Genomic DNA, 25,593 nt, shown 5'->3' on the forward strand with positions numbered 1-25,593 from the left:
CCACCATGCCCTGCCATTCCTCTTACTTTTTTTTAAGCTCTTAGGCCCTTTCAAATATTTATTAGATTCATTAAATTAGAAAGGAAATTTTCTTCATGGAATAAAAAGTGCTTCAAGAGCACCTTGTGTGTGTTTCTGGTATAAAGAGGGCAACAGTGGCATATCTCCCTCAAGCTCTAAAAATTAAACTAAATGGATATGATTAGATCTGTGGTTCATTTGCACAAACAGACCATCTGTAAAGTGGGTGTCAAAGACTGTGGAAAGAACTGTAATTCTAACATAGAAAGTAATATTAGACAAGATTATATTTTAGACTTGGTGGTATAGGTCTGTAATCCCAGCTAGCTCAGAAGCTGAAGCCAGAAGGTCTTAAGTTCAAAGCCTGCCTGGGCTACAAAGCAAATTCAAGACCAGCTTGGAAACTGAGACCTATCTTAAAATAAAAATCTGAAAAAAAAGACTGAGGATGTAGCTCAGTGGTAGAGTGCTTGCCTAGCTCTTGGTTCAGTCCCCAGTACCACAGGGGAGAAAGATTATATTTTAGGGAATGAAAACAAATAAATTGTGCCCTTCTTGGACATTGAGTAGCTTGTGCTATGTGGCAGAAAGCAAAGATCAGACAGTTAAAGTTTAAAACGTGTTTCTCAGAGGCCCAGAATTTGAGAGAGAAGGACTTTTCAGAGATGTATGCATATTGTGAGGAATAGATGATCCATCAAGTGTTACCCTGGCATGGAGCAGATATCCCTAAAACTATCTACTTCTCTATATTGTGATCCCAGGCTCAGCCTTGCGACTCCACTGCCTTTCCAGACACACTTTATCAAGACAGTTGGTGCTTAAGATGAAACATGAGCACTTTGGGAACTGAAGATTCAGCTCAAGAGGCAAAAATCCCCCAAACATGAGCACTTTCCAGTCAATAGAACTGGATCAGAAGTTACAAACTGGAGGCCAATTAAATCATATCAGAATGTGTGGCTAAGTCTAATATGACCTGTAGCATGTTTAAAGATTATAATTTGAAAGCTTTTAGGTAGACTTGTTATTCTTTACTAAACAAATTCAAATTCTAAAATATTATTGGAAGGGGGAGCCTGTGCATGCCTCAATGTGCATGCAGAAGTCAGAAGACAATTTTCAGTAGTTATTTCTTTGTGTACTAAATACACTTGTGAGTTTGGTGAGAGTCAGCTTCTGTGTTTAACTGACTTTTGGCTTGGTAAGGGCCACAACCTAGGCTGTGGGTAGCAACTTCATCAAGATCACACCACTTGCTGGGTATGGTGGTGCATGCCTTTGATCCCAGCATTCGGGAGACATAGGTGGGTGGATCTCCATGAGTTCCAGGCCAGCCTGGCCTACCTAGTGAGTTCCAGGTCATCAGGGGCTACAGGGAGACCCTGTCTCAAAAAGACCAAAAAAAAGATCACATCACTCTAAGATTTTTTGTTACAACTCCACTTCAGTCTGTTCTGGGTAACTCCTTGACCTTATTGTAGCCTTGTTACCTTTTCAGTTGTGTCCCTCAGTTCTGTAGTTTGTTATTTACATATGTGCTGTGAAGCTATCAGATTGATTAATTTAACAACTCTTTCCTAAAACCTTAGTGGTTTTTAGTTTTAAATTTTTTAAAATTTGTTTTTATGTATAGGAGCATTTTGCCTACATGTAAGTGTACTAGTGTCATGCAATGCCTACGGAGACCAGAAGAGGGTGATGGATCTCCTGGAACTGGAGTTACAATTGCTAGCAACTATGTGGGTGCTGGGAACTGAACCTAGATTCACTAGAAGAGCAGCCAGTGCCCTTAACTGCTGTGCCATCTCATCAGCCCTGGTTTTTTCAAATTTTGTATGTTTGTGTGCCCCTACAAGTGTCATGGTGCACATGTGGTGATCATAGGACAACTCTGTGGGTTCTCTCCTTCTACCATGTGGGTTCCGGGGACTGAACGCAGGTTGTCAGGCTTAAGGACAAGAGATTTTACCCACTGGGTCATTTTGACAGGCCCCACTAATGAGGGCTGAAAACTAAAATTGAGTCTTCACTTTCCCTTACAGATAAAACTAATCATGTGAGTTGGGGACATAGCAACACAGAAATTCCAAACAAAAACGCAAAGTGACCATATGAATATTTCTAGTCAATGAAATATACATGGACGTCTCTAGGAAAACTGTATCTTCTGAAATAAAAGTAAAAGGCCACCTCCTCCTCAGAAAATCTTTTGTCCTTTTGTCAACCTCCTGGGATAGGACACAAAGTTGGAGGTGAGGTGATATCTTTTTTTAAATTGTTCTTTTTTAAAATTCTGCAGCTAGAGAGATGGCTCGGCAGTTAAGAGCACTGGCTGTTCTTACAGAGGACCTGGGTTTGATTCCCAGAACCCGCATGGTGGCTAACAATCACCTGTAACTCTAGTTCCAGGGGATCTGATACCCTCTTCTGCCCTCCATGGGCATTGCATGACATGGGTGCACTTACACACATGCAGGCATAATACACACATAAAATAAAAACAAAATATTTAAAATAAAATTTATATTTTATGTTTGTGTTTTCCTTGCATGTATGTGGGTGCACCCATGTCATGCAATGCCCACAGAGGCCAGAAGAAGGCATCGGATCTCCTTGAGCTGGACAGCTGTTATTTCAACCATGTCGCTGCTGAGAACCAAACCTAGAAGTATTCTGGAAGAGCAGCTAGTGCTCTTAACTGCTGAGTCATCTCTCCACGACCCCCCCTTTTTTTTTTTCAGTTTTAGTGTTGGGGGGGCGGGTTTGGTTCACTATGTAAGCCTCAGCCGGCCTAGAATTCACTATGTAGACTGGGCTGGCCTCAGTCTCACAAAGATCCACCAGCTTCTGCCTCCCAAGTGCTGGAATTAAAGGTATGTGCTTACCATGCCTTGCTAAGGTGACCTCTTTCCACCACAGTGAAAATACATGAGAAGGTCTGTATGTTAAGCAGAAAGATTTAAAGAGCCATACTAGCCCTGAACAATTTACTTCCAGGGTTTTGTTTGGGATATTGCTCTTGTTTAAGCAAGTATTTTAAATGTTTCCACAACAATAAAACTCTTTTTTCTTAATACTGTAATTTCAGGCCCTCAGGGACAGATCACGCATCTTATACCCTTAGTACTTTGCGTACCGTAGACATTCAGTATATATTTGTTTAATTAATTTGCTATTGATTGCAAGTCACTGGGATAGTTTATAAAACTGAAATATATGAAGAGGGTTATTTAGAAGTTACTAAGATAAACTGAGAGCAGAAAAATCAAATTACTTAAAAGGAAAAAGAAAATGAAAGCCAGGTGTGGTGGTGCATGCCTTTAATTCCAGCACTTGGGAGGCAGAGGCAGGCAGATCTCTGTGAGTTTGAGGCCAGCCTGGTCTACATAGTGAGTTCCAAGCCAGCTGGGGCTATAGGGAGACCGTCTCAAGAAGACACACACACACACAAAAAAAAAAAAAAGAGAAAAGAAAATGAATAAGCCAAAGTTTATTTTGTATTGCCTTTTTATTTGTGCATGTGCATGCCACAGCACAAATATGGACATCCACCAGGGGTTTCAGGCATGCACCATCATGCCTAGTTAATTCAGTGCTGGGGACTGAAGCCAGGTCTTGTTCATGCTAAGCAGACACTCTGCCAACTGAGCCACATCTCCACCCCCTATTTTATGTTTTACTTTATTTCGAAACAGATCTTTATGTAGCCCAGACTGGCTTCAAATTTGTGATCCTCCTCCCTCAATTTCATGAAAGTATTTCAGGGGTGCCAGCTAATGAGTCAAATTAAAATTTTTTTTACTACATCTTTATTTCTTTAGTGTGCATGTGTGTGTATGTGGATGCATGTGTGTGCAAGTTAGAGTACAAGTTGTTGAAGTCAGTTCTCTCCTTCCATAGTGTAGATCCCAGGGATTGAACTCAGTTTGTCAGGCTTGGCTGCAGGAATTGTTACCTACTGAATCATCTTATTGTGGGCCAAAATTTTGATTGGCAGAGCAAAAAACAAAAGGACTTTGCTTTTTCCAAGAAAATTCTCTTCACTAAAGAACAATGTGCTATTATTAATAGTAATAATAAATGTCTATAGGGTTTATCTTCACACAAGGAAATCATGAGAGAGTAAACATTATCCCTGTGTTACAGCTGAAGAAATGGAATCGAAGAGGTCTGTGGCCAAAATTAGTTAATACAGAGCTAGAATATAAATCTAGGTAATCAAGCAGAGCATGGTGGCACATGCCTTTGATCCCAGCAGTTGGGAGACAGAGACAGGTGGATCTCTGTGAATTGGTCTACATAGTGAGTTCCAGGCCAGTCAGTTTTATATAGTGAGACCCTATCTAAAAAAAAAAAAAAAAAATCCAAGTAATCAGGCCAGAAACTGCCCTCTTAACCACTATACCATACCAATGAAATAATGGTGAATAACCAAACACAACTGTGTATGTTTCTCTTTTCTGTATTCTCTCTTCTTCCCACCCAACAATCCTACCCACTCTCTTTTGTGAGTCTCACTATGTAGCCCTGAATGGCCTGGAGTTTGCTATGTAGACGTGGCTTGATGAAATTGTGGTGCCTCCTGCCTCTGCCTCTCAAGTTAAGTTGCTGAGATTACAGGTGGGCACCACCACACCCAGCTTTAAATCATTTTTTTGATTTATAAAATTTAATTTAAAAATTTTTTTGGTCTTTTTGAGACAGGGTCTCCCTGTAGTCCCAGCTGACCTGAACTATGTAGACCTGAACTCACAAAGATCCACCTGCCTCTGCCTCCCAAATGCTGGGATTAAAGGCGTGTGCCACCACGCCTGGCCTTTAATTTAAAATTTTTTAAAGCATTGCACACCTGGAATAACAGAACTGGGAAGGTAAAGGCAGGAGGATTAGGAGTTTGTTATCTTTGTCTACATTGCAAGTTGAATTTGAGACCAGCCTGGGCTGGGCTCCATGAGGCCCTGTTTCAAAAAAAAAGCCAAAAAAAAAAAAAAAAAAAAAAGCATTGCTAAATCTGAATGGCTTGGTTCATCACTGTGCTCTAGCTGATTGTGTAGACACAACATCCAAAGCATTTAGATCATGTATTTCAGCAATCCAAACTTAGGAACTTAAAATATATATATTTTTATTTTGTTTTGGTGGGGTGCTAGGGATCAAACTCAGGGCCCTGCACACGCTAGACAAGCATTCTTGTCACAAAGCTACAGCCCCACAATCAACCCTGATTTTGTTGTTGGTTTTGTTTTATTTAGGTTATAGACCCAGGATTGAGAACTTGAGATCTTCCTGCCTCAATTTCTGAGTACTGGGATTACAAGCATGCGCCACCTGACTTCACTTTTTCCCAGCAACTTTTGTTTCAAAGGGTGACTACAGGAGTGAGGATGTACTTAACCAGATTATTCGTCTGGAAACTGGGGCCTGAGTTTTATACCTAAGGCAGGTTAAAACAATATCCCCAATCCTACAGTTACTATTTGCTCTTAGACTGGCCTAGGAAATGGTTGATCTTAAAATAGAAATTATACCTTAGGGAAGACAAAGAATGGAAAGGTTAGTTGGTAATTAATTCTTTCCACAACTGCCTTGCCTTTTTCCTCCTTTTTAAAGATTTTTAAAAATATTTTATTATTTTTATTTTATGTGTATGAGTGTATTGCCTGCATGTAGGTAAGTGCGCCCATGTCATGCAATGCCTTCGGAGGACAGAAGAGGCTGTCGGATCCCCTGGAATTGGAGTTATGGACAGTTGTTAGCTGCCATTGGGTGCTGGGATTCAAATACAGGTCTTCTGCAAGAACAACCAGTGTCTTAACCACTGAGCCATCTCTCCAGCGCCTGGGTTTTTTTTTTTTTTTTTTTTTTTGGTCTTTTTGAGACAGGGTCTCCCTGTAGCCCTAGCTGTCCTGGAACTCACTATGTAGACTAGGCTGGCCTTGAACTCACAGAGATCCGCCTGCCTCTGCCTCCCAAGTGCTGGGATTAAAGGCGTGCACCACCCTGCCTGGCAGTTTTTTTAGATGGGTATGTGTATGTGTATATGCCACATGTGTGTAGGTGCCCTTGGAGGCCAGGAGAGGGCATTGTAGCTCCTAGAACTGGAGTTATGGATGGTTGTTACCCACCATGTGGATGCTGGGAACCCAAACCAGTTAAGAGTTAATGCTGAGCCATCTCTTGAGCCCCTTGGGGTCATTTTCTTTAACAGTTAAATATAAACATTTGCTGGGCCCTGGGACTGCTAGTGTAGCCACTTTGTCTATTTCATCTGCAAGTTGTATACATGATCTAATGAGAAGTTAAAAATTACCTTTTAAGGTTTTGAAATAGTAACCCTATAAATTCACGAGTGTTTCTGTAATGTATATCATTTGCTTCTTTTTAAAAAAATGTGCGCCACTCCATTTTTCAGTCTAAGCATTGCATTTTATAGGTAAGGAGAAGGAAAGAGGGAAGAGAAATGGCGATTCCTTTCTTACTTTACTGACCAGATTCTTAGCAGCTGCCTCTTGGATTTTTGTTCCACAAAGAGATCACTTTTTTACTTCCTAATCGCTTTGCTGACTGTAGATATTCCACTCATGCTAAAAAGAAGCACATTGGGTTTAGATTACTTTTCTAATTTAGCTATTTGCTCAAGGGCAATATGAGCCCTAAACAGTAACCGGGCTTCCATGGAATAGTCTTTATAGTGCTTTATGTGGTTTAAGTTTTTTGTTGCACTGGCATAATCTCCTTTCAGATAGTATAGCATTCCCAGTTCATAATAACTATACGGCACCAAATAGTGGTCGTATTTTAACATTTTCTCCTTCTTAATAACATGAATAAAATAGTGCTCAGCCTTCAAATGTTTGCCTAAGAATTTCAGGCACAGACCTTTCAGCAAATTTAACAAACTTATGTCATCTATGCCATACTCTTGGCTTGGATTTTCACTCACAAGCTCTTTTCCTTTGTCAATTATGGATAGCCAACTTGAAATAAACTCTATTTTTTTGCTCATGACTCGGAAACCACTCCAGGCGTAAATGAATTCCAGAAGGGGCTGTGCTGTAAACCAGCCTGTCGTACTACCATAGCGCTGGCTTTTCTCAGCAATAAACTTTTCTACTGGCAGAGAGGAGCCTAAAATTTTCATTCTCAGGCTATCCACACTTAAGAAGACAGAGCTCATGGTCTCACCTTCTGAGTTCGTAGAATTAGGAGGAAGCAAGGCCAGTAATATAGCTTTGCTGTACGCATAAATTGCCTTAGACCACCTGCTATATAGAGACAGTAGATTGGCATAATGGTAAGCCTGCCTCCAATTCTGCAGAAAAATATTGCACCACATGAGTTCCCAGTAACAGAGGTGATGAACCTGCTTCCATTCATTCTGACTTAAAATGCACTCTTGCAATTTTAACTGGGCATTTTGAAATTGTCCCTTCAGCATGCTAAAACGTGCATGAAAAAATTTAAGCACAACGCAGTTTGGAAACTTCTCAAGGTGGACTAGGAAGAAACTCTCTGTAGCAAAACGGTAATTCTTTTCAACATCAAAAACTACCTGGATATAATTGTAATAAAAGAGAAGAGTGAAAACACTTAAGATATTATTTATGTGGGGTTCGGAGGCACTTTCATGAAGCAGAGCCAGGCCTACTTCTCTGTTGCCAGTGTATCCAACAACATTGAGAAGTTTAAGTGACTTTGGTGGCACAAGTGAAAATATCAAATTGAACACTCCAAGACCAAACTTTATTCCTCCATCCAAGTGTCTGTGAGTTTTGCTTTGGCTCTCAGGCATAAGTGCTAGTATCTGTAGGCAGTCTTTGTATATTTGATAACTTGACCCAATATTGATGCCACTTTTAAGAAAACTAAGCAAACTATCATGCTGTATAAATGTTATGACAGATTTCAATATCAAACACTCAGCATAACAGAGTTCTGCATGTAACTCCTCTTCTTTGATGGACTTTATTCCCTGCCGACTCACTAGACGAGATAAAGTCATTATCCTGTTTTTTTTTCGGAAATTGTTGCAGGTTTTCAAAGCTTCCTTTGCAGCAGTCATTCCAACGTGAATATCATGTGGTTCAAAAGTCAGGATGGCCTTGACAACCATAAGCATACTATATATTAGGGCATGGTATGGACTGTTTTTATACCATGGATGAATAAGATTTATTGCATCTGAGAATCTGTTATTTAGAAATAAGTACAATCCAGTTGTGCATTCTTCCAGGGAAGATAAGAGATTCATTGTTGTTGCTGCAGGGATAACTTCATGGGCATCTTCAAACTTGTCTTCTGGCTTCTTTTCTCTTAGACTGAGTGATCTAGTTACTCTGGTCTTTTGTTCAATTTCTTCTTCACTTCGACTAACTAACATGCTTGACATGCCCTCCTGCTCATTTTCCCCTATTCTTAGAATATGCGCCATGTTTGCCTCCTCACTTAGAGCGAGGGAGACCCAAAGTGGAGTTGCAATGAGAACAGTTGCTGCACTCCTGACCAGGGTCTCTTCTTCCACACAAAGCTCAGTCTGAAGTGTTGCTGTTAAAAATGGAGGTAAACGCAAGATTAGCTGTGAGATGCAGTATTGGGATATTCTCATCTATGTCACTTTATTTACCCAGAGGATGTATTTCTGAAAAGTCCGAATCATCTAGAATGGACTAAAGCAAGCATGACCTTAAAACACTACAAAGGAAATTCTTTGTAAATGATGGGTTCTTTTGTACCCAGTTACTTACTGTAGAAATTTTATAAGATCATGTCTTTGTGTATTTAGAACTGTACTATGATTTGCTGTAAAATATCTTAATAGAAAGGCCTTGGGGGACAAGAATCTGTTTGGAAAGGGTATTTATATAGTTGTCTAGTTAAGACTAAGGATGGTGTGAATTGACCAGGCCAAAGAATAAAGATTATGAGAATGAAAAAATCCCTCCCAGGCTATACTTAGTCACTGCATGTGCATATTTTTTCATTCGAACTAGGTCTTAATGAAATTCAACATTAAAGTCCAGCTGCATAGGACTTTGTAAAAGGGGTATGTGAAAACTAGGAAGATTTATTAGCATTGCTGCACTTAGAAAAAGTCATAATAACTGTTACCATAACATTACTATAGAATTTTTGTAGGAAATCTTTCCTATTTGGAGGTGTTTAAGACCTGGTAGGTTGGTGAAGGTGGGCATAATGGAAAATCAATTACATTTTTTTTTGGTCTCCCTGTAGCCCCAGCTTTCATGGAACTATGTAGACCAGGCTGGCCTTGAACTCACAGAGATCCACTTGCCTCTGCCTCCCAAGTTCTGGGATTAAAGGCATGCACCACCATGCTTGGCTGGAAGATCAACTACAAACAGCAAGCCATTTAATTTATTAATAGAAATAATCATTTCAATTAACTTGTTTTAAAAAGAAAAAATGAAACCTTAATAGTAATTATTTAAATGTTTTAAAATAATTACACATATGTCAGGTGTGGTGGCTCATGTCTTTATTCCCAGCACTCAGAAGGCAGAGGCAGAAGCAGGTGGATCTCTGAGTTCAAGGCCAGCTGAGGCTATTAGGGACACCCAGTCTCAAAATGACCAAAAAAAATTACAAATATACTTTAGAATGTACCTAAATTCTATATTTTGATAGGTAAAAAAGACAAGAGGGAATGAAGTAAAACGAGGATAATCAAAGAAACAGGGAGAAAAGCAGAAGAAATATATGTTTTATTCTTTAAATATCTTATTTATTATTTTTACTTTATGTGTATGAGTGTATTGCCTGCATGTGTGTAAATGCACCCATGTCCATTCCATGCAATGCCCAGTGGAAATAGAAGAGGGCATTGGATTTTCCTGGAACTGGAGTTATGGATGGTTGTTAGTCACCATGTAAGTGCTGGGAATAGAACCCAGGTCCTCTGTAAGAGCAGCCAGTGCTCTTAACCACTGAGCCATCTCTCCTGCCCCAGAAATATATATTTTAATGAAGAGGGGAAAAAGGAAAATGTAACATTTTTAAAAGATGATGATGTTCTCAGATGTGTTATTTTTAGGTAAATCTTTGTTTTCACACCTTACAGTTAAGTTTCAAGACATTAGCAACTGTGATCAGTAACCTTTGAAAAGCAAAATTACATATTTCCCTGAAAGAGGGTTTTAAGTGGAAATGCCATGTGGTACACTGGGAGGGAACTCATTCTTGGGATGCAATAGTAGATAGGGCTGGAGATGTAGCTTAATGGTAGAGTTCTTGCCTAGCATGCATAAAGCTCTGGGTTCTGTCCCCAGGATCGCAAAGAAGAAGAAGAAAAGGAACTAAGACTAGTGGCTAGATCAAGGTTATCCAGAGGAACCTAGATGACAGCTAGATTCAACCAGAGAACAAAGTTTGCTTTCCTCTATCATAAACACTTTTGAATTATATCCCATAGAATTTCCTTCTCCACAGTTTAAAGTTTAATTTTTCTGAAACCTTACCAATTCTGTCACTGTGATCACACTAACAGCATTGTTTGTATGTTATGTTTCATTTTTGTTTGATGAGTGTTTGCCTGCAGGGTCATAAGAGCACCAAATGTGTGCCTGTGGAGACCAGAAGGCAGCATCTGATACCCTGGAACTGGAGTTATACATGGTTGTTAGCCACCATGTGGGTGCTGGGAATTGAACCTGGGTCCTCTGCAAGAGCAGCTGGTGCTCTTAATCACTGAGCTATCTCTCCAGCCTCATCATTGTTTATATTGACTGTTTCTCTTGGTAAGTTATGATTATTTATATGTCTGCTTTTATCTTTATCCTGGAAGCTCTAAGGCATGATCTGTGCTTTATTCAGCCTTATATTTCAATTCTAGACTATTCCTGTGAACTAATAGGCTTTAAATGCTTGTTAAGTGAATGTTCACAAACATCTAGGGTTTTTTGTTTGTTTGTGTGTGTGGTTGTTGTTTCATATGTGTTTGGTATGTATCCATGTGTGTGTGTTTGCATGTTTACATGCCTATGTGGGGGAACATGATATGTGTGCTGAGGCCCAAGGTCCAAAGCCAATATCAGGTGTCTTCCTCAACAGCACTCTACTTTATTAACTGAGGCAGAGTCTCAGATCCAGAGCATCTCAATTCCAGCCAATCTAGCTAATCAGCTTGACCGAGGCATCCCTGTCTTTTCCTCCCAAACTCTGGGATTATAGGCAGCCATTACCTCTGTCCTGCTTTAATGTGAGTTCTGGGGATCAGAACTCAGGCCCCATGCTTACATAGCAAGTGCTTTATCCACTAAGACATTTCCCAGCTCTTGTTCTGTATTTTGTTTTTGAGAAAGGGTCTTCTGGAACATTCTATGTAACCAGGCTGGCCTGGAACTTCCCATAATACTCCTGCTTATGCCTCCCAAGTGTTAAGATTCTAAGCATGTACCACCATGCCCATATAATTTCTTCTTTTTTTCCTATTTATGTATTGGTGTGAAGGATAAACCTAAGGCCTCATGGAGGTTTATCACTGAGCTTCCCTCAGCCCCTCTTGAAATTTTAAAATGTTTTTTGGGAGAAAGACAGAGGATTAAGCCTAGGGCCTTACATGGTAGGCAAAAACTCTCTCTCTCATTGAACTTCATCACTGAACTCTAAGAATGTTCATGTCCCTTCTATAAAATGTCATGTAACCATGGACATCTGTCTGGGGACTTTAAATTATCTCTAGATACTTATAATACTTAATACAAATCTTATATAAATAGCTATACTGTATTGTTTAGGAGATCACAGGGGAAAAATAAAAGTCTGTATATATTCAATATAGGCACTCTTTTTTTCAAATTATGTGTCTTTTTTGTTTTGCTTTGACAGTCTTTTTTTTTTTAAAAAAATCTTTTTTTAATTTTATGTGTACGAGTGTATTGCCTGCATGTATGTGAGTGCACCCATGTCATGCAATGCCACGGAGGTCAGAAGAGGGCTTCGGATTCCCCTGGAACTGGAATTAAGGACGGTTCTTAGCTGCCATATGGGTGCTGGGAACTGAACCTGGGTCCTCTGCCAGAGCAGTCAGTGCTCTTAACCGCTGAGCCATCTCTCCAGCCCCTGACAGTTTTATATATAGCTCGGCCTAGCCTCAAACTATATAGCCAAGGATGGCCTTGAACTCCTGACCCTCTTGCCTCCATCTCCCAAGTGCTGGGATTACAGGCATGTGCTGCCAAGATGGTTTATTAATTTATGGTGGAATACAATCATTTTTAGGAGATTTGTATCAAAGGAAAGACAATAGTCTTAAACAGTGTTTCTCTAAGTATAGCCAACACTTAGTTACAAATGAAGGTTCCTTCAGTGAATCCTATGTCTGAGTAATCAGCATCTCTGAAATCTACATTGTTAATAGCATCCTAAGTGATTCTATAAACATTAAGTTCTTATGTCAAATGGTTTGGAGGAGTTTCACTTGGAAAAGCTCCAATAATTATCCTATTTTAAACTACACCATTTTCCTTACTACAAGAATCCTAGCTACAAGATCCCCTCCTTCCAAAACAGTGCTGAATAAATTGTTAAATTCTAAGCCTAAACTAGTCTATCTCTATAGTTAAGACATCAGCTTGACTCAATCTCTCTTACCAAGGATTCCTGTTTTAGAGAGCAAAGAACATAATTCATTTACTTAGGATTTTAAGATTTCTTACTTTTATACTTTTTAATATAATCTGGAATTCCTCAGAAAGCCTCACAACCCCGTAGATTGTTTTAAACTCCTAAACTTCCTTTGTATCAGTCTTCTTTCTAGTTTTACAATTTCCCCGTGTAGCTTGGGCTGCCCTCAAACCCACTATCCTCCTGACTCAGCCTGCTAAGTGCTGGAATTCCAGGCATGAGGCAAGAGGCCCAGTTTGAGCTCTTTTCCTGGAAGGTGGCCAAAGCACTCGAAGCTCTTTACTTCTGCTCTCCACACCCTCAATACTTCAGTACTGACTGTAGGGCCGTAAGTGGCTAAGAAAAGCTTTTTTTTTTAAAACAGGAATTATAAATTCTGTAAACCCTTCCTTCCCATAATTTCTATCAATGTTCTGAATGGATCAGATGATCATGAAATGTTGGAAAAGAATAAGATATTGCTGAGCTTGGCTACTTGAGTGACCTATGATTCATATATGCACAGACCATACATAAATATGTATTAAAGACTGTTGTTATAGCTTATTTCTTTTATGTTAAAAATAGATACCTGTGTGAAATATTCAAACTGCTTTTCTTTTCTTAAGTATTGCTCATCTGACCTAAAATGGTGACAATAACTTGAAAGTGAAACTAAAGTGGTGAGGGAAGCACCCTTGAACTTTTGCCCTTGCCTGCTGTGCATAAAACCCTTGATTCAATCTTCACTGGTGTCCAATAAAAGAAAAAGGGAACTTTTCCTCAGCACTCCTGGAGGTGGAGGTAGGAGGATCTGAAGTTCTAGGCCAGCATGCACTACATAGCAAGACCTTGTTTCAATAAACAAAAATCACCAGCAACAAAAGGGGCTGTTTCTTTGATCATTCCCTGGAAATGCTAAATTTAGTAAATGAAGACAAATTTTGAAAATTGATGTTAAAAAAATAGTGAATAGCCTCCCTTCCTAATTAGACAAGGTTTTATTATGCAGCTCAGTCTGGTCTGGAATTTTCTATATAGTTCAAGTTGGCCTCTAACTGCTCATCTTCCTGTCTTAATATCATTAGTGCTGAGATCACAGTTATGTGCCACAACATCCAGCTTTAAACTATTAGCATTGCCAAGATTTAACAATCATAGCATATTAGGAATTACTCAATATTCTCTCTTAGCAAATATTAGAATATTTGACTTAAGTAGTTCTCACATTCAAACTGAATCTAGGCTTTTTTTTTTTTTTTTTCTTTGAGACAGGGTCTCACTATATATCCCTGGAACTCACTATGTAGACCAGGCAGCTAGCCTCAAACTCACAGAGACCCATCTGTCTCTGCCGCCTGAGTGCTGGAAATAAAGATGTAAACCATTACCCCTGGAAAATCTCAGAATTCTTAGAATTCTGACAATAGAAAATTGCATAGGTAAAACTCATTTCAAAGAGAATCAGTAGGAATAAAAGGGCTCTGTGCAGTAAAATCTGATTTGACTGGCATTTAGTGAAAACAATTTCTTGGGTGTTCTTAGAGAAATAGTGTTCAGGATTATACTGTATAGAAATAGTATACTATTATTTCATCATGCATTAGCAAAAGCCAATCAAGAATTGGTCTTACCTTAATAGGTATACATAGTATGTAATGTAATGAGTTTACCAAATACCTGTCTCCAAGAGAGGTATGCTAGTTAAGACTTTAACCTTCCCCCCAGCCTCCACCCCAACCCCACAATTTTTTTTTTCTTTCTTTTCTTTTTGGTGGTGCTTGGAATCAAACCCAGGGCCTCAAGAATAGTAAGCAAGCATTTTACCACTGAACCCAGTTCCCTTCTTTTCTTTTAATGTGTTTGAAAGTTTTTTTACAAGTTGGAAAATCTGCTTCTGTTGACACAATTATTTACTTCAAAATTCTCTTTAGTTCAATAGACTTTGTATTCAAAACCAAAAATACTTACTGAGGACTATTGGGGGCTATCGGGGCTATCTAGTATAATAAACACCGTTGTAATTTTCCTTTTTTTGAGACAGGGTCTCCCTGCAGCCCCAGCTGGACTGAAACTTACTACGTAGTCCAGGCTGGCCTTGAACTCAGAGATTCCCCTGCCACCTGCCTCTGCCTCCCGCGTGCTGGGATTAAAGGCATGTGCCTGGTGCCAGACATTTTCTTGAGACAGGATAATTTTGTGTAATCTGATAAATTTGAAAAGCGACATACATATAAGTTGGCAGCAGGTGGAGTCTCACAATTTACCAAGGAGGCTTCTTTTCCTTGTACTCGGCACCCACATACCTAAGGGTTTCCTCATTCGTGTGTAACATTTCCAACCCTTGTGTATTCCAAGTATTTATGATGTAATGTCTGTAATTTTCGTGGCTGATAAAAAAGAACTTTGTATTTTTAGAGCTGGTTTTTGGCAAATTGTGTAAAATCAGAAGATTTTAAGCAATTCTAAGATAGGGAGAAAGATTTTCACTTACTTGGTATACAGAGTGGCTGAGCTGTAAGGCTTTGAGCAGGAACTCAAAGATGACTTAAAAGTTCAAAGCACTAGAAAGAAAAAATTACTTTGTGCTTCAGATGCAAGTAATTTCAGCATTGCCACTACTCAAAACGCTTGATGCCGATTTAGTTTGCCAGAACCCCCCCTCTCCCAACTCTATTCCTTTGTTCACTAAACTCTAAGGATTCAGACCAAACATGGTGACAAATAAGTGACTGGTTAAAGGGCTCGGGGTCAGTGCAAGCGGGAGAGGAATTATCGAGTCCTTGGGGAAGTCACCCCTTTTGAGGCCTGTGGTGCAAAGACCTGATACTCAGCATGGCAGAATTGGTGAAGTTTTCACTCTGGTCACACTCTCATCACGTCTGAGGAGGCTGAAATCACTGAGCAGCAGACTAGGCCAGGTACCTCATACAGAAAGGCAGCCAGAGCGGCAACATCAGCGGTTAAAAGCTAGGCTTTCAGAGGACGTTCTAATGCACCTGTACTAAGATTACTAGCGCTGTCAGTTCCTAGAGTGGAGGAAATGAAAGAGGTAGAGGGCAAAGGGCTGGGAAAAGGTAAAAATCTGTAGGGTTCAGGAAAAGGGGAAGGCAAGGGGAGAGAGCGGGACGCCGCCGAGAAGGCCACAGGTTTATGGGCACGGTCTCGGCGTTCCCATGGAAACGTATCCCTCCGCACGAACCAGAGTCGTTCGCCTCTCTCCCTCCGCTCCGCCGCTTGTCTGTTTCCGCCTAGCTCCTTTGTGCCGCGCAGAACGTTGACACCACGCATGCACAAAAAAGAAAGCCCGCCCTCTGCATATATAAGTGCGAATCGGCGCTCTTCCTTGTAGTGCCGCCGGGACCGTTGGCGAGTGCAGGTGTGTGGGAGCCTCCGCGTTACTCGAGCTGTGGGCACTGCGAGCCGAAGAGCGGAGCACGCGGGCCGGTCATCATGTCGCGGTACGGGCGGTACGGAGGAGGTAAGCTGCTAGGGCCCGGGAGAGGAAGGGGCTGTGCGCGGAATGAGCTCTGTGGGGCCGTAGGGTCGGCGCGGCGGTTGGAGACGGTTATTCCGCGTGCGTAATGGCGGCTTGAGCTCACGCCGTGCGGAGGGAGGCAGCGAGGGCGGGGTGCGGCCGCGGGGCTGAGGCCGGGACGGCCCGGCCGGTCGGCTGCGGGTTCGGGCCGTAGTCACCCGGCCAGGCCGCGGCCAGGGGGCACCGCCGCTTGTGGCGTTGCCCTTCGCCGCCCGCCCGCCTCCTCCCCCCCGCCCTCGGCGGCGGCTGCCATTTTGCGTACATTGACGGCCGCGGTGGCGCATTTCCTCAGCGCTTTCCCGCCACTGGTGTGAAGAGATCGGGTAGGTCCGGGTTGGGTGGAAGCCGGGACGAGACTGGCCGCTGCGAGCCTCGCGGGGTCGTCCGGCGGCGCGTTGAATTGAGGAATGGGCGCGAGGGAGTCACTGCGACTCGCTTCGGCCTTCTTTCCCTAGCCCGGTTAATCGCTTTTTCTGGCTCTGGGGCGGCTGCTGTGGAGCCCGAGGCCGCCGCAGCCTCGCTCTCCCGCCCTCGCGGGCAGCCCGGAGCCCGCGCGATTTCCGCGCCCGGGGCTGCCGGGACTCGGGGGCGGGGCCGGGGCCTTCTAGCACGCGTTCGGTGCAGCTGCCCGAGATTTTTCCCCGGGATAAACTGTAGAACTTTGCCGCGCATCTGGCTGTTCAGCATTTCATGGGTTTCGGTGGAGGGCCCTGAACCAAACAAGCCGGGTGGTGGCTCCCGCGTGGTCCAGGCCCTTGAGGGAGGCAGAGATCAGAATCGCTTGAGCCTAGTTAACCAATCTGGGCTAAAGCAAGATCTTGTGTCCAAAAAGAAAAGAGAGGGCCAGCGAAATGGTTCATGGGTTTATAAGAGCGCTTGCTTTGTAAACCTAACCTAGATCACCGGGACTCACTTGGTGGAAAGGAAAAAAAACAACTCCACAAAATTATCCTCAGACCTACACGTGAGCGCCCTGGCACGCATGTACACAAAATAGTAATTAAAAAATACATATGTATTTTGAGTCTGTCTCATTGGTAGAGCACTTAAGCTTGGCTTGCTCAGAGCCTCCTGGAATACCCCCAAAGTAGAGATTTTCATGGCTTTAAGGATAGCCCATTTTAAAATAAACTCATTCATATGAGACGAACTGCATGACATTTATTCTTGTTTGCATTTTGAAACAGAAACCAAGGTTTATGTCGGTAACCTGGGAACTGGTGCTGGCAAAGGAGAGTTAGAAAGGGCTTTCAGTTATTATGGGCCCTTAAGAACTGTATGGATTGCCAGAAATCCTCCAGGATTTGCCTTTGTGGAATTTGAAGATCCTAGAGATGCAGAAGATGCAGTTCGAGGACTGGATGGGAAGTAAGTGAAAATTTATTAAATACTCCTGTGGGTTAAATAGTAATCCTAGTGCTAAATGGATTCTCCACAATCTGGAGAATCTGTATGGGGGCAGGTAGAAAATGTGGGTTTTTTTTTTTTTTTTTTGAGACATCTGATCTAGTCTAGTCTGACCTGGAGCTTCCTGTAGCTCACACAGTGAGTAGTTGGAGCCATCCTTCTGTCTCAGCATCCCAAGTACTGGGATTATAGGCACCTGATTATGTTACATGTACTTTAGACATGAAGATTAAATCAAGGTAGCAAAGGTGAAACCGGAATAGTACAAAGATAGCCAAAGCTGGGGTTAGAGATGGCTCACTCTTGCAGAAGACCCAGTTCAGTTGCCAGCACCCACATGGTGGCTGACAACCATCTATAACAACAGTTCTAGAAGATCCAAAGCTCAGCATCACAGTTCCATGCATGCCGGCAATACACTAATACACATAAAAAGTAATAAATATTTTTTTGAAAAAGATAATCAAAGCTTATAAGGGGAAATGAATAGGTGATTGAGTTGGTCTTTTTGAGACAGGATCTCCCTCTAGCTCCAGCTGGCCTGGAACTCATAGAGATCCGCCTATGTCTGCCTCCCTAGTGCTGGGATTAAGGCATGTGCCACCATGCCCAGCCGGATGAATTCTTTTAAATGTAGGAGTCACATGGATGGATGTTTTTAATGTTGGAATTTTCTTAATATTTTTGTAGGGTGATTTGTGGTTCTCGAGTGAGGGTTGAACTATCTACAGGCATGCCTCGGAGATCTCGTTTTGATAGGCCACCCGCCCGACGTCCCTTTGATCCCAATGATAGATGCTATGAGTGTGGTGAAAAGGGACATTATGCTTATGACTGTCATCGCTATAGCCGTCGAAGAAGAAGCAGGTATTTAATTAATAAAGGAATGGTTGGTATTCTAGTTAATTAATCAAAGTAATTCTTTTATTAGCAAGGCAGAAACTTAGTGTTTTTCTATAAACTTGAATGTTTAATTGTACAGGTGTATTTTACAATTTTTGTTTAATTAAAAATGTTACTATATTAATAATCAACCTGGTCAAAACCTTTCAGGTTTCTTCGTTTGAGTCAGTCGCCTTGATTCAGAATGTCACGAGCCTTATGATATCATGCTGAGGCGCCTTGCAAATCCGACAATTAAGATCCTCCTAGACCTTGAGGTGATCAGCATAAGAGGCCAGATCCCCTCGAGTCATCTACACCTAGCTTCACCTTATTCTTTAAAGGGCAGAAAATTTGAGTCGGTGATCGCCGTTAACAGTAAATTTGGCTTACAATTGGGGCCCCCCCTCCGCTTTAGAAAGAGGAACACCAGATTGACCACATTCCCAACTAGAAAAATCTTCTTGCGTCAATCAAGCCTCACCTGGCTCTTTTGGCTGTCAGTTTGATCGTCGTTAGATTGAAGAAAACATCTAGATGCAGCGATCGGCTATAGATACTTCTAGATCGTCTAGATCTACTAGACCTACTACTAGACCATGGGCCAAAGAGGGTCGACCTGCAAACTTGCAAGGTTTATTTTAAATACACATTATGGCGTTTTATATTATGTAATTCTAAGTTTTAATTCAGCTTTTAACAAATCTTTTTTTAGGTAGTAAAAAAAAAAAAAAAAACTGATAGGCCCAGAGTTTTTCCAAATGAAACACTAAATTTTAAATAGTTTTGAGATTTGATTTCAGCAGAGGCACACAGACACTAAAAACGAGTATCAGCTAATATCTTGTATTTTTCTAACTTGAAAAATAGGTCACGATCTAGATCACATTCCCGATCCAGGGGAAGGCGATACTCTCGCTCACGCAGCAGGAGCCGGGGACGGAGGTGAGAAATTGTGTAAAATTGAAGTCTGACATGTGAAAAAAAAACACAGAAAGATGGTCTTAAAACTTGTCCATTTTTAGGTCAAGATCAGCATCTCCTCGACGATCAAGATCTGTGTCTCTTCGTAGATCAAGATCAGCTTCACTCAGAAGATCTAGGTCTGGTTCTATAAAAGGATCGAGGTATTTCCAGTATGTAACACATTTTCCTCCTTACTTGTAGTTGGACTGTCACGTCTTTAAGACACAAAGTGGAGTATCTTAATTCAAGTGAGATGCTTCAGAATATTTGAGGTATAAAATTGATTGTATAGCCAGGTGTTGGTGTACACCTGTAGTAGTGCTTTGGAGAATGAGACAGGATTACTTGAGTATGGGAGTTGTGAGACCAGACAGGAGAACATAGTGAGACAAACCACTGCCACTCAAGAGAAGTCATAGAAAGAAAGGGCAAAGGCAACATTCTTCCAGTGAACAAGTGGTACATTTGGCATCTGTTTGTGTAACTGAGAAATTTAGAAACAAATTACAAATTCAGAAACATTTTTTGGTCCAGCAAAATGGCTCAGTGACTACTAAAGAGCTTACCACCAAGTCTGATGACCTGAGTTTGATCGTTTGAATTCACATGGTGAAAGGAGATAACCAATTCTAGTCCTCTAAATAACTTTTGCCTACTTGAAACATAGTAAATGAGTGTAAAATTTAAAACTTAAACTTTTTTGGAATTGTGATGTTTTGAGACCCTGAAAGGTTGTCTGAAGAACAGGATAAATGGGAGTTTTTTAGCTCTGTACATTGGTTTCAATATACTTGAGTGAAATCAACTTTACTCCCTTTATAGAAGGCCTTCAAAGGTTATTGAATATACAACTCTTAGGAGATCAGGAATTGTACTACACATGAGACAGTTGTATATAGAATACCCTTGGGATTTACAAAACCTGTAAATGCAGGAATTCTGAGATACCAGTAAGATCCCAAGGTTTTTATGAGATGTAATTACATGTCAGCCTAATTTGGTTTGTGTGACAAATTCAGGACCTTGAATCAACCTTTCTAAGAATAAAGGCTTATTCTATTGGTTGGTAGCTTTCTATTCACTGGCATCACTGAGTGTTAAAGCCACAGTTCAGGCCTGCCTGGTCTGAGTGAAGATTAGTTTGATGAAAAGTCATTATCTTGGATGAAACTACCTATTAACCTTGAACAGTGTTTAAGAATGGAAATACAGCTTCTACATAGGAGTAGTGACTAGTTGTGTATGACAGAAGCAAGTATTTAAAATGTGATTCCCCTTGGATTTGATAGTTTGAGAACTCCCTGGGATTGGTGTAAGCCAAGAGTTGTATCTTACCTCCTGTCCTATCCTACTTAATCGGGTGCTTAGTAAAGGAATTCATGTGGACTCATGTATTTTCTTCCTTTTTATTAAGATCCCGATCAAGATCAAGATCAAGATCCAGGTCTCTTTCACGACCAAGAAGCAGGTAGAGTAAAAATCTGATCCAGTTCATGCTCCTAGGATTATATAGCACCAATATCCAAAGAGTTCAAAGTGTTTTAAATTGAAATTTGGGTCTTACCCAAACCTTGGATGTAGTGGAAATAGCAGTATGTTATATTAAATCCAAATTAAATTTTCATTTATACATGGCCTATTGCTGTCTGGATTCATGGAGAAGGAGAAGGGAATGTTAGTGACTGATGTTTGACTTTGAAAGTTAAGAGGCCCTTATTAAAACTGGTTGGTTCATAGAGAAGCATTTGGAGGTAAATGTGCTTTATAGCAGAATGTAAAGAATGAACTGGAATAATACAAACAGTTCACTTGTTTTCCGAAAATGTAGGCGTTTTTAAGATTGGCTTTTGTGATAGGCACTGAAATTTTAAGTTTAGTGGGATAATTTTGGGGTTTTATCTTATTACAGCTGTAAGGAAGAGGTTGGTTAGTGCCTTTTCTTACTAGAATTTTTCATGTTTTGACAGCCGATCAAAATCCAGATCTCCATCTCCTAAAAGAAGGTAAGCTAAATGTTTTATTCCCAAATCTTGTTAAATGTGGCCTCTTGGAGAACTTAACTGCCTACTTAGCAGTCTTTGAACTCTTTGGAGAATTGGTGCTGTATAGATAAGGTATTAACCTTGAAATGATTATGTAAAACTTGAGTTGGGTATAACCATAAAGTGTTAGGAAAATCTAAGTTGTGTTTGTCACAAGTGTTCTTAGCTGTAGAACTTTCATGCCTAAGAGCCTGCTTTTTCTCCAACACGTATAATGATTGAAAGGAAGAAAGAACAAATCTTGCGAATAGTTGCATTCTTGCAACTAAACTATTCCTGCCTAATGTTCCATAATGAGCAAAAAAAAAAAAAAAAGTTCAGTAACTGTCCTATTTAAGGTAATCTTGGGAGTTTTGACTGGAAGGGTGTTTTTTTTGTTTGTTTGTTTGTTTTTTTTTTTTTGGTCTTTTTGAGACAGGGTTTCCCTGTAGCCCCAGCTGGCCTGGAACTCACTATAAAGACCAGGCTGGCCTTGAACTCAGATCCGCCTGCCTCTGCCTCCCAAGTGCTGGGATTAAAGGTGTGTGCCACCATGCCCCTCGGAAGTTTGTTTGTTTTTTTTCAAGTCTCAATGGCCAAGCAAGGTAAAAAAGAAGGATTGAACACACAAATTATGTAGTATTTAGGCCTTTAGCCATAGGAATTTAATACCTTTGCGTGTATGGAAATATGAGTAGCTCTGACTTGTACACAAGAGTAAGCTTCACTATACACTAATTGGTTCCAAATCTAATGTTTTTCTTTTTAGTCGGTCCCCATCAGGAAGTCCACGCAGAAGTGCAAGTCCTGAAAGAATGGACTGAAGTTCTCAAGTTCACCCTTTAGGGAAAAGTTATTTTGTTTACATTATTATAAGGGATTTGTTATGCCTGTAAAAATGTACCTAGGAAGGATCTTTCAACCATCTATAATCAAAATGGATCTGGATTTATTACTTTGTAAAATTCACAGCAGTAAGATTGTTTTTGTTGAATGTATTAACATCTTATGGTCTGAAAATGTGGGTTTTCATTTGACACATTTAAATAAAATGTTTCTAACTAGATTTTTGATCTGTGTTCAATATTGATACTTTTCAATTTGGTGAACATTGGGTGTCAAGACATTATTGATCATATTTATACAGATCTGCATTCAAAGTTTAATGGTGTTGGTTAAGCATCAAACATTGTTAACTGTTCTATACATAACACTTGGCCAGAATCTTAAGGGACTTTGAAAATTCCATTTTACCCTTGTAGTGTTGGGTAAGATGATCTTGAGTCCTCTAATAGCATGACTGCATCATGATAGATCCCTAAATTAACTATCCATTTGAAGTTGGTGTTATTAGATACCAAACTAACAATCTCAAATCAGTCAAGCTGGAAGGACCACCGATTTGTCTACTAATGGAGCATGACGGGAGCTAAGTAAGCAAAGCTTACTGAAGTAAATGTGGTATTAAGATGTAGAAGGAAACTGGTTTCTAGAGGATTGTTTTTAGTAGCTGTGGGGTTTTTCAGGCTATTGGGGGGGGGTTGATTTCTACAATGTACTTTTGTTTCTTTGCTTTGAAAGAGCCAATTTATACCAAAAAATGCATGTTTGAGAAATTGTCTGAATTTGGAACTAAACATTGTAAGCCAGCTTTGCAAAATTGTCCAGCCCAAATACTCTATTCCTTTGAATGGATTGCCTTATTCTGTGCAAAAACCTGTTGATATCCAAGCTAGAATTTGCAGTTCCTGGCAACATTGTTCTATTTTGCCAAGCTGGTATAAAGGAAAAGATGTCAATTGAAAACAACTGAGACTAAAGCAGTTTTGTAAACCTGACATTAGCAGCACTTCATGTAGCTAAGTTTTTTTGGTAGTATCTGGTAGACCTTAGAATGGTATAGCCAATAGGTTCTTATTCTGACTTTAAATATATTAAGCAAAATAGGGCAGTAACAGCCATTTTTTGAGTGTTTTTTGGACACGCTTTTTACTCTTATTTCCTAGCCTTGGTGTAAAACAAGTGGCACAGGAATCTGTCCGTTTTAAAAGGCTTTTTGAACAAAATCAGTATTGCAACTTGAATACTGGTCTGCCTCATTTGGTGATCTGAGTGATCATTTGCATTGTTTTTGGAACTTGTCAACTGGTTAAATACATGGTTGGTATAAAGCTATGTGTATAATTGGCAGACTTACCTGTTGCACTTGGTTAGCTTTAATTGTTCTGTATTATATAAAGATAAGTTTGTTCAATAAATCTGCAGAAATTGAACAAATAATCCTGATGCTCAGTTTTTGGAAGTATGATAATCTGAGCCAAAAGTTGACAATCAGCCCTGTAGCTTTTTAAGATGGGTAATTAGCATTCTAGACATGTTAGTCTGGAGGGGAAGGGTAGGGTCAATAAACACTTCATCCTTATACCCTTATAAAAGAAAAGGCGTGTAGTGATTGCCTAGGCTACTCACTTTTACAGTTCTGTTAATTAGTGTGTATCTTAAAATGAAGCAGTTTCATACAGTGCACCTTTTAAAAAGTAGTAGGTCATTTTACAAGACTGCTTTCTCCTAACCTGACTAGAAAAGTACTGATCTACTCAATTTTCATATTAGCACTGACCGGTAGTCAGATATTTCAGGCTTTGTTTTGAGTGCTTATTTATTTAAAGACAAAGTCATGAGCCATATTTGGTAGGTAGTACGTACCTATAATCTTAGCACTTGGGAAGTAGAGCCAGGAAGATCAAGGTCATCATAGGCTACAATGACCTTAAGGCCGAGCATGGTGGTGCATGTCTGTAACATTGGAGGTTGAGGCGGGAAGTGGAGGCTATCCTAGACCATAGAGTGAGAGCCTGTCTGAAAAATAAAATTTCTTAAATGCATATACCCGTAACCTAGCTCTCCATCCAGTTTTGAATGCAATTATATCAAGTGACTAACCTTGTGTTCATGGAGATTTGATAGTGGCTGGAGAGATGGTTCAGTGGTTAAGAGCACTGCCTGCTCTTGCAGAGGACCCTGGTTCAATTCCCAGCACCCACATGGAGCTAACAACTGTAACTGGTTCCAGAGGAATCCAGTGCCCTCTTCTGACCTGCAGGCATAGCTCAACACAGGTGCACTTACACACGTGCAGGCAATACACTTGGATTTTGATACCCATCTTCGTGTAGCCTATGGAAGTTTTTTAAAAATGGTGTGAGCCTGTGTTTGTGTACCACGTGTGTGTAGGTACCCTAGAGGTCAGAACAGGACATTGGATCCCCCTGAACTTGGGTCACAACTCCACCTGTTGTGGGTACTAGGAACCAAACTCAGGCTATCTGCAAGAGTAGGTGCTCTTAACTGCTGAACCATCTCTCCAACTCTTTGAACATAATTTTGAAGCTATATTAGGCCCAGAAAGTTTGGAACTGACGAGTTGATAACAAAATTTATATATAGTTGGAAAGAAAAGGTCAAAGTAATATTAGACCTGGCTGAAGTGTTTGGCAAGTGAGGGAGAGGTCAAAGATAAATGGCTAACAACTAGGTTTAAGTGCTGGACTGTGGGTTTTTTAAAAATATTTTTATTTTGTGTATGTGTGTATTGCCTGCATGTATGTGAGTGCACCCGTGTTGTGCAATGCCGTGAAGGTCAGAATAGGGCTTCGGATTCCCCTGGAACTGGAGTTTGTTAGCTGCCATGTGTGTGCTGGGATTTGAACCCAGGTCTTCTGCAAGAACAGCCAGTGTTCTAAACTGCTGAGCCATCTCTCCAGTCAAAAACATTAAGTGCTGGACTGTGGGGTTTTATTAAAGGTAGGGTTTCACTATGTGTAGCCCAGGCTACCCTGGAATTTGCAATCTTACCTCTTTTGGAGTGGGGGTCAGGTTATACATGCGTACTAAAACTGACTTTTTAAAAAAATGTGTATGAGTGTATTGCCTGCATATGTGTAAGTGCACCCATTTTATACAATGCCTGCAGAGGTCAGAAGAAGGTGTCAGGATCTGGAACTGAAGTTACAGATGGTTGTCAGTTGCCATGTGGGTGCTGGGAATCTCTGCAAGAGCAGTCTGCTCTTAACTGCTGAGCCAGCTCTCCAACCCCTAGAAGTGTTTTTTGAGATGGTCTTAACTGTGTGTTCC

At 40.7% G+C, this 25,593-nt stretch overlaps 2 protein-coding genes across 7 annotated transcripts; one reads left to right on the forward strand and one right to left on the reverse strand.

Annotated features, from left to right (window-relative positions):
* Positions 1-6,536: 6,536 nt before the first annotated feature.
* Positions 6,537-15,895, reverse strand: LOC103732805 (tetratricopeptide repeat protein 39B-like). 2 transcript variants are annotated; one of them, XM_008831519.3, is made up of 3 exons: positions 15,848-15,895; positions 15,140-15,209; positions 6,537-8,568 (listed from the first exon to the last, which is right to left on the reverse strand). In XM_008831519.3, exon 3 carries the CDS (start codon positions 8,453-8,455, stop codon positions 6,635-6,637), a length of 1,821 nt encoding a protein of 606 aa, XP_008829741.1. In that variant the 5' UTR covers positions 8,456-8,568; positions 15,140-15,209; positions 15,848-15,895; the 3' UTR covers positions 6,537-6,634. The 2 variants fall into 2 exon arrangements, with proteins under 2 accessions (XP_008829741.1, XP_029418601.1); XM_029562741.1 differs by lacking the exon at positions 15,848-15,895 and adding an exon at positions 15,469-15,731.
* On the forward strand, positions 15,875-23,739 carry Srsf7 (serine and arginine rich splicing factor 7). Of its 5 annotated transcripts, XR_001872406.2 has the most exons (9): positions 15,980-16,126; positions 17,371-17,551; positions 18,281-18,457; positions 18,644-19,106; positions 19,343-19,417; positions 19,498-19,599; positions 20,853-20,906; positions 21,406-21,441; positions 22,229-23,739. XR_001872406.2 is itself a non-coding variant. In XM_008831522.3 (8 exons), the coding sequence occupies exons 1-8, from the start codon at positions 16,099-16,101 to the stop codon at positions 22,281-22,283; spliced, it is 708 nt and encodes a 235-aa protein (XP_008829744.1). In that variant the 5' UTR covers positions 15,875-16,098; the 3' UTR covers positions 22,284-23,739. The 5 variants fall into 5 exon arrangements, 4 of the variants coding, with proteins under 4 accessions (XP_008829744.1, XP_008829743.1, XP_008829745.1 ...); XM_008831522.3 differs by lacking the exon at positions 18,644-19,106 and having other exon boundaries at positions 15,875-16,126; XM_008831521.3 differs by lacking the exon at positions 18,644-19,106 and having other exon boundaries at positions 15,979-16,126; positions 19,498-19,608.
* Positions 23,740-25,593: the final 1,854 nt, after the last annotated feature.

The sequence above is a fragment of the Nannospalax galili genome, unplaced genomic scaffold (genome assembly GCF_000622305.1).
Source record: "Nannospalax galili isolate Female #2095 unplaced genomic scaffold, S.galili_v1.0 scaffold1735, whole genome shotgun sequence".
Classification (NCBI taxonomy): domain Eukaryota; kingdom Metazoa; phylum Chordata; class Mammalia; order Rodentia; family Spalacidae; genus Nannospalax; species Nannospalax galili.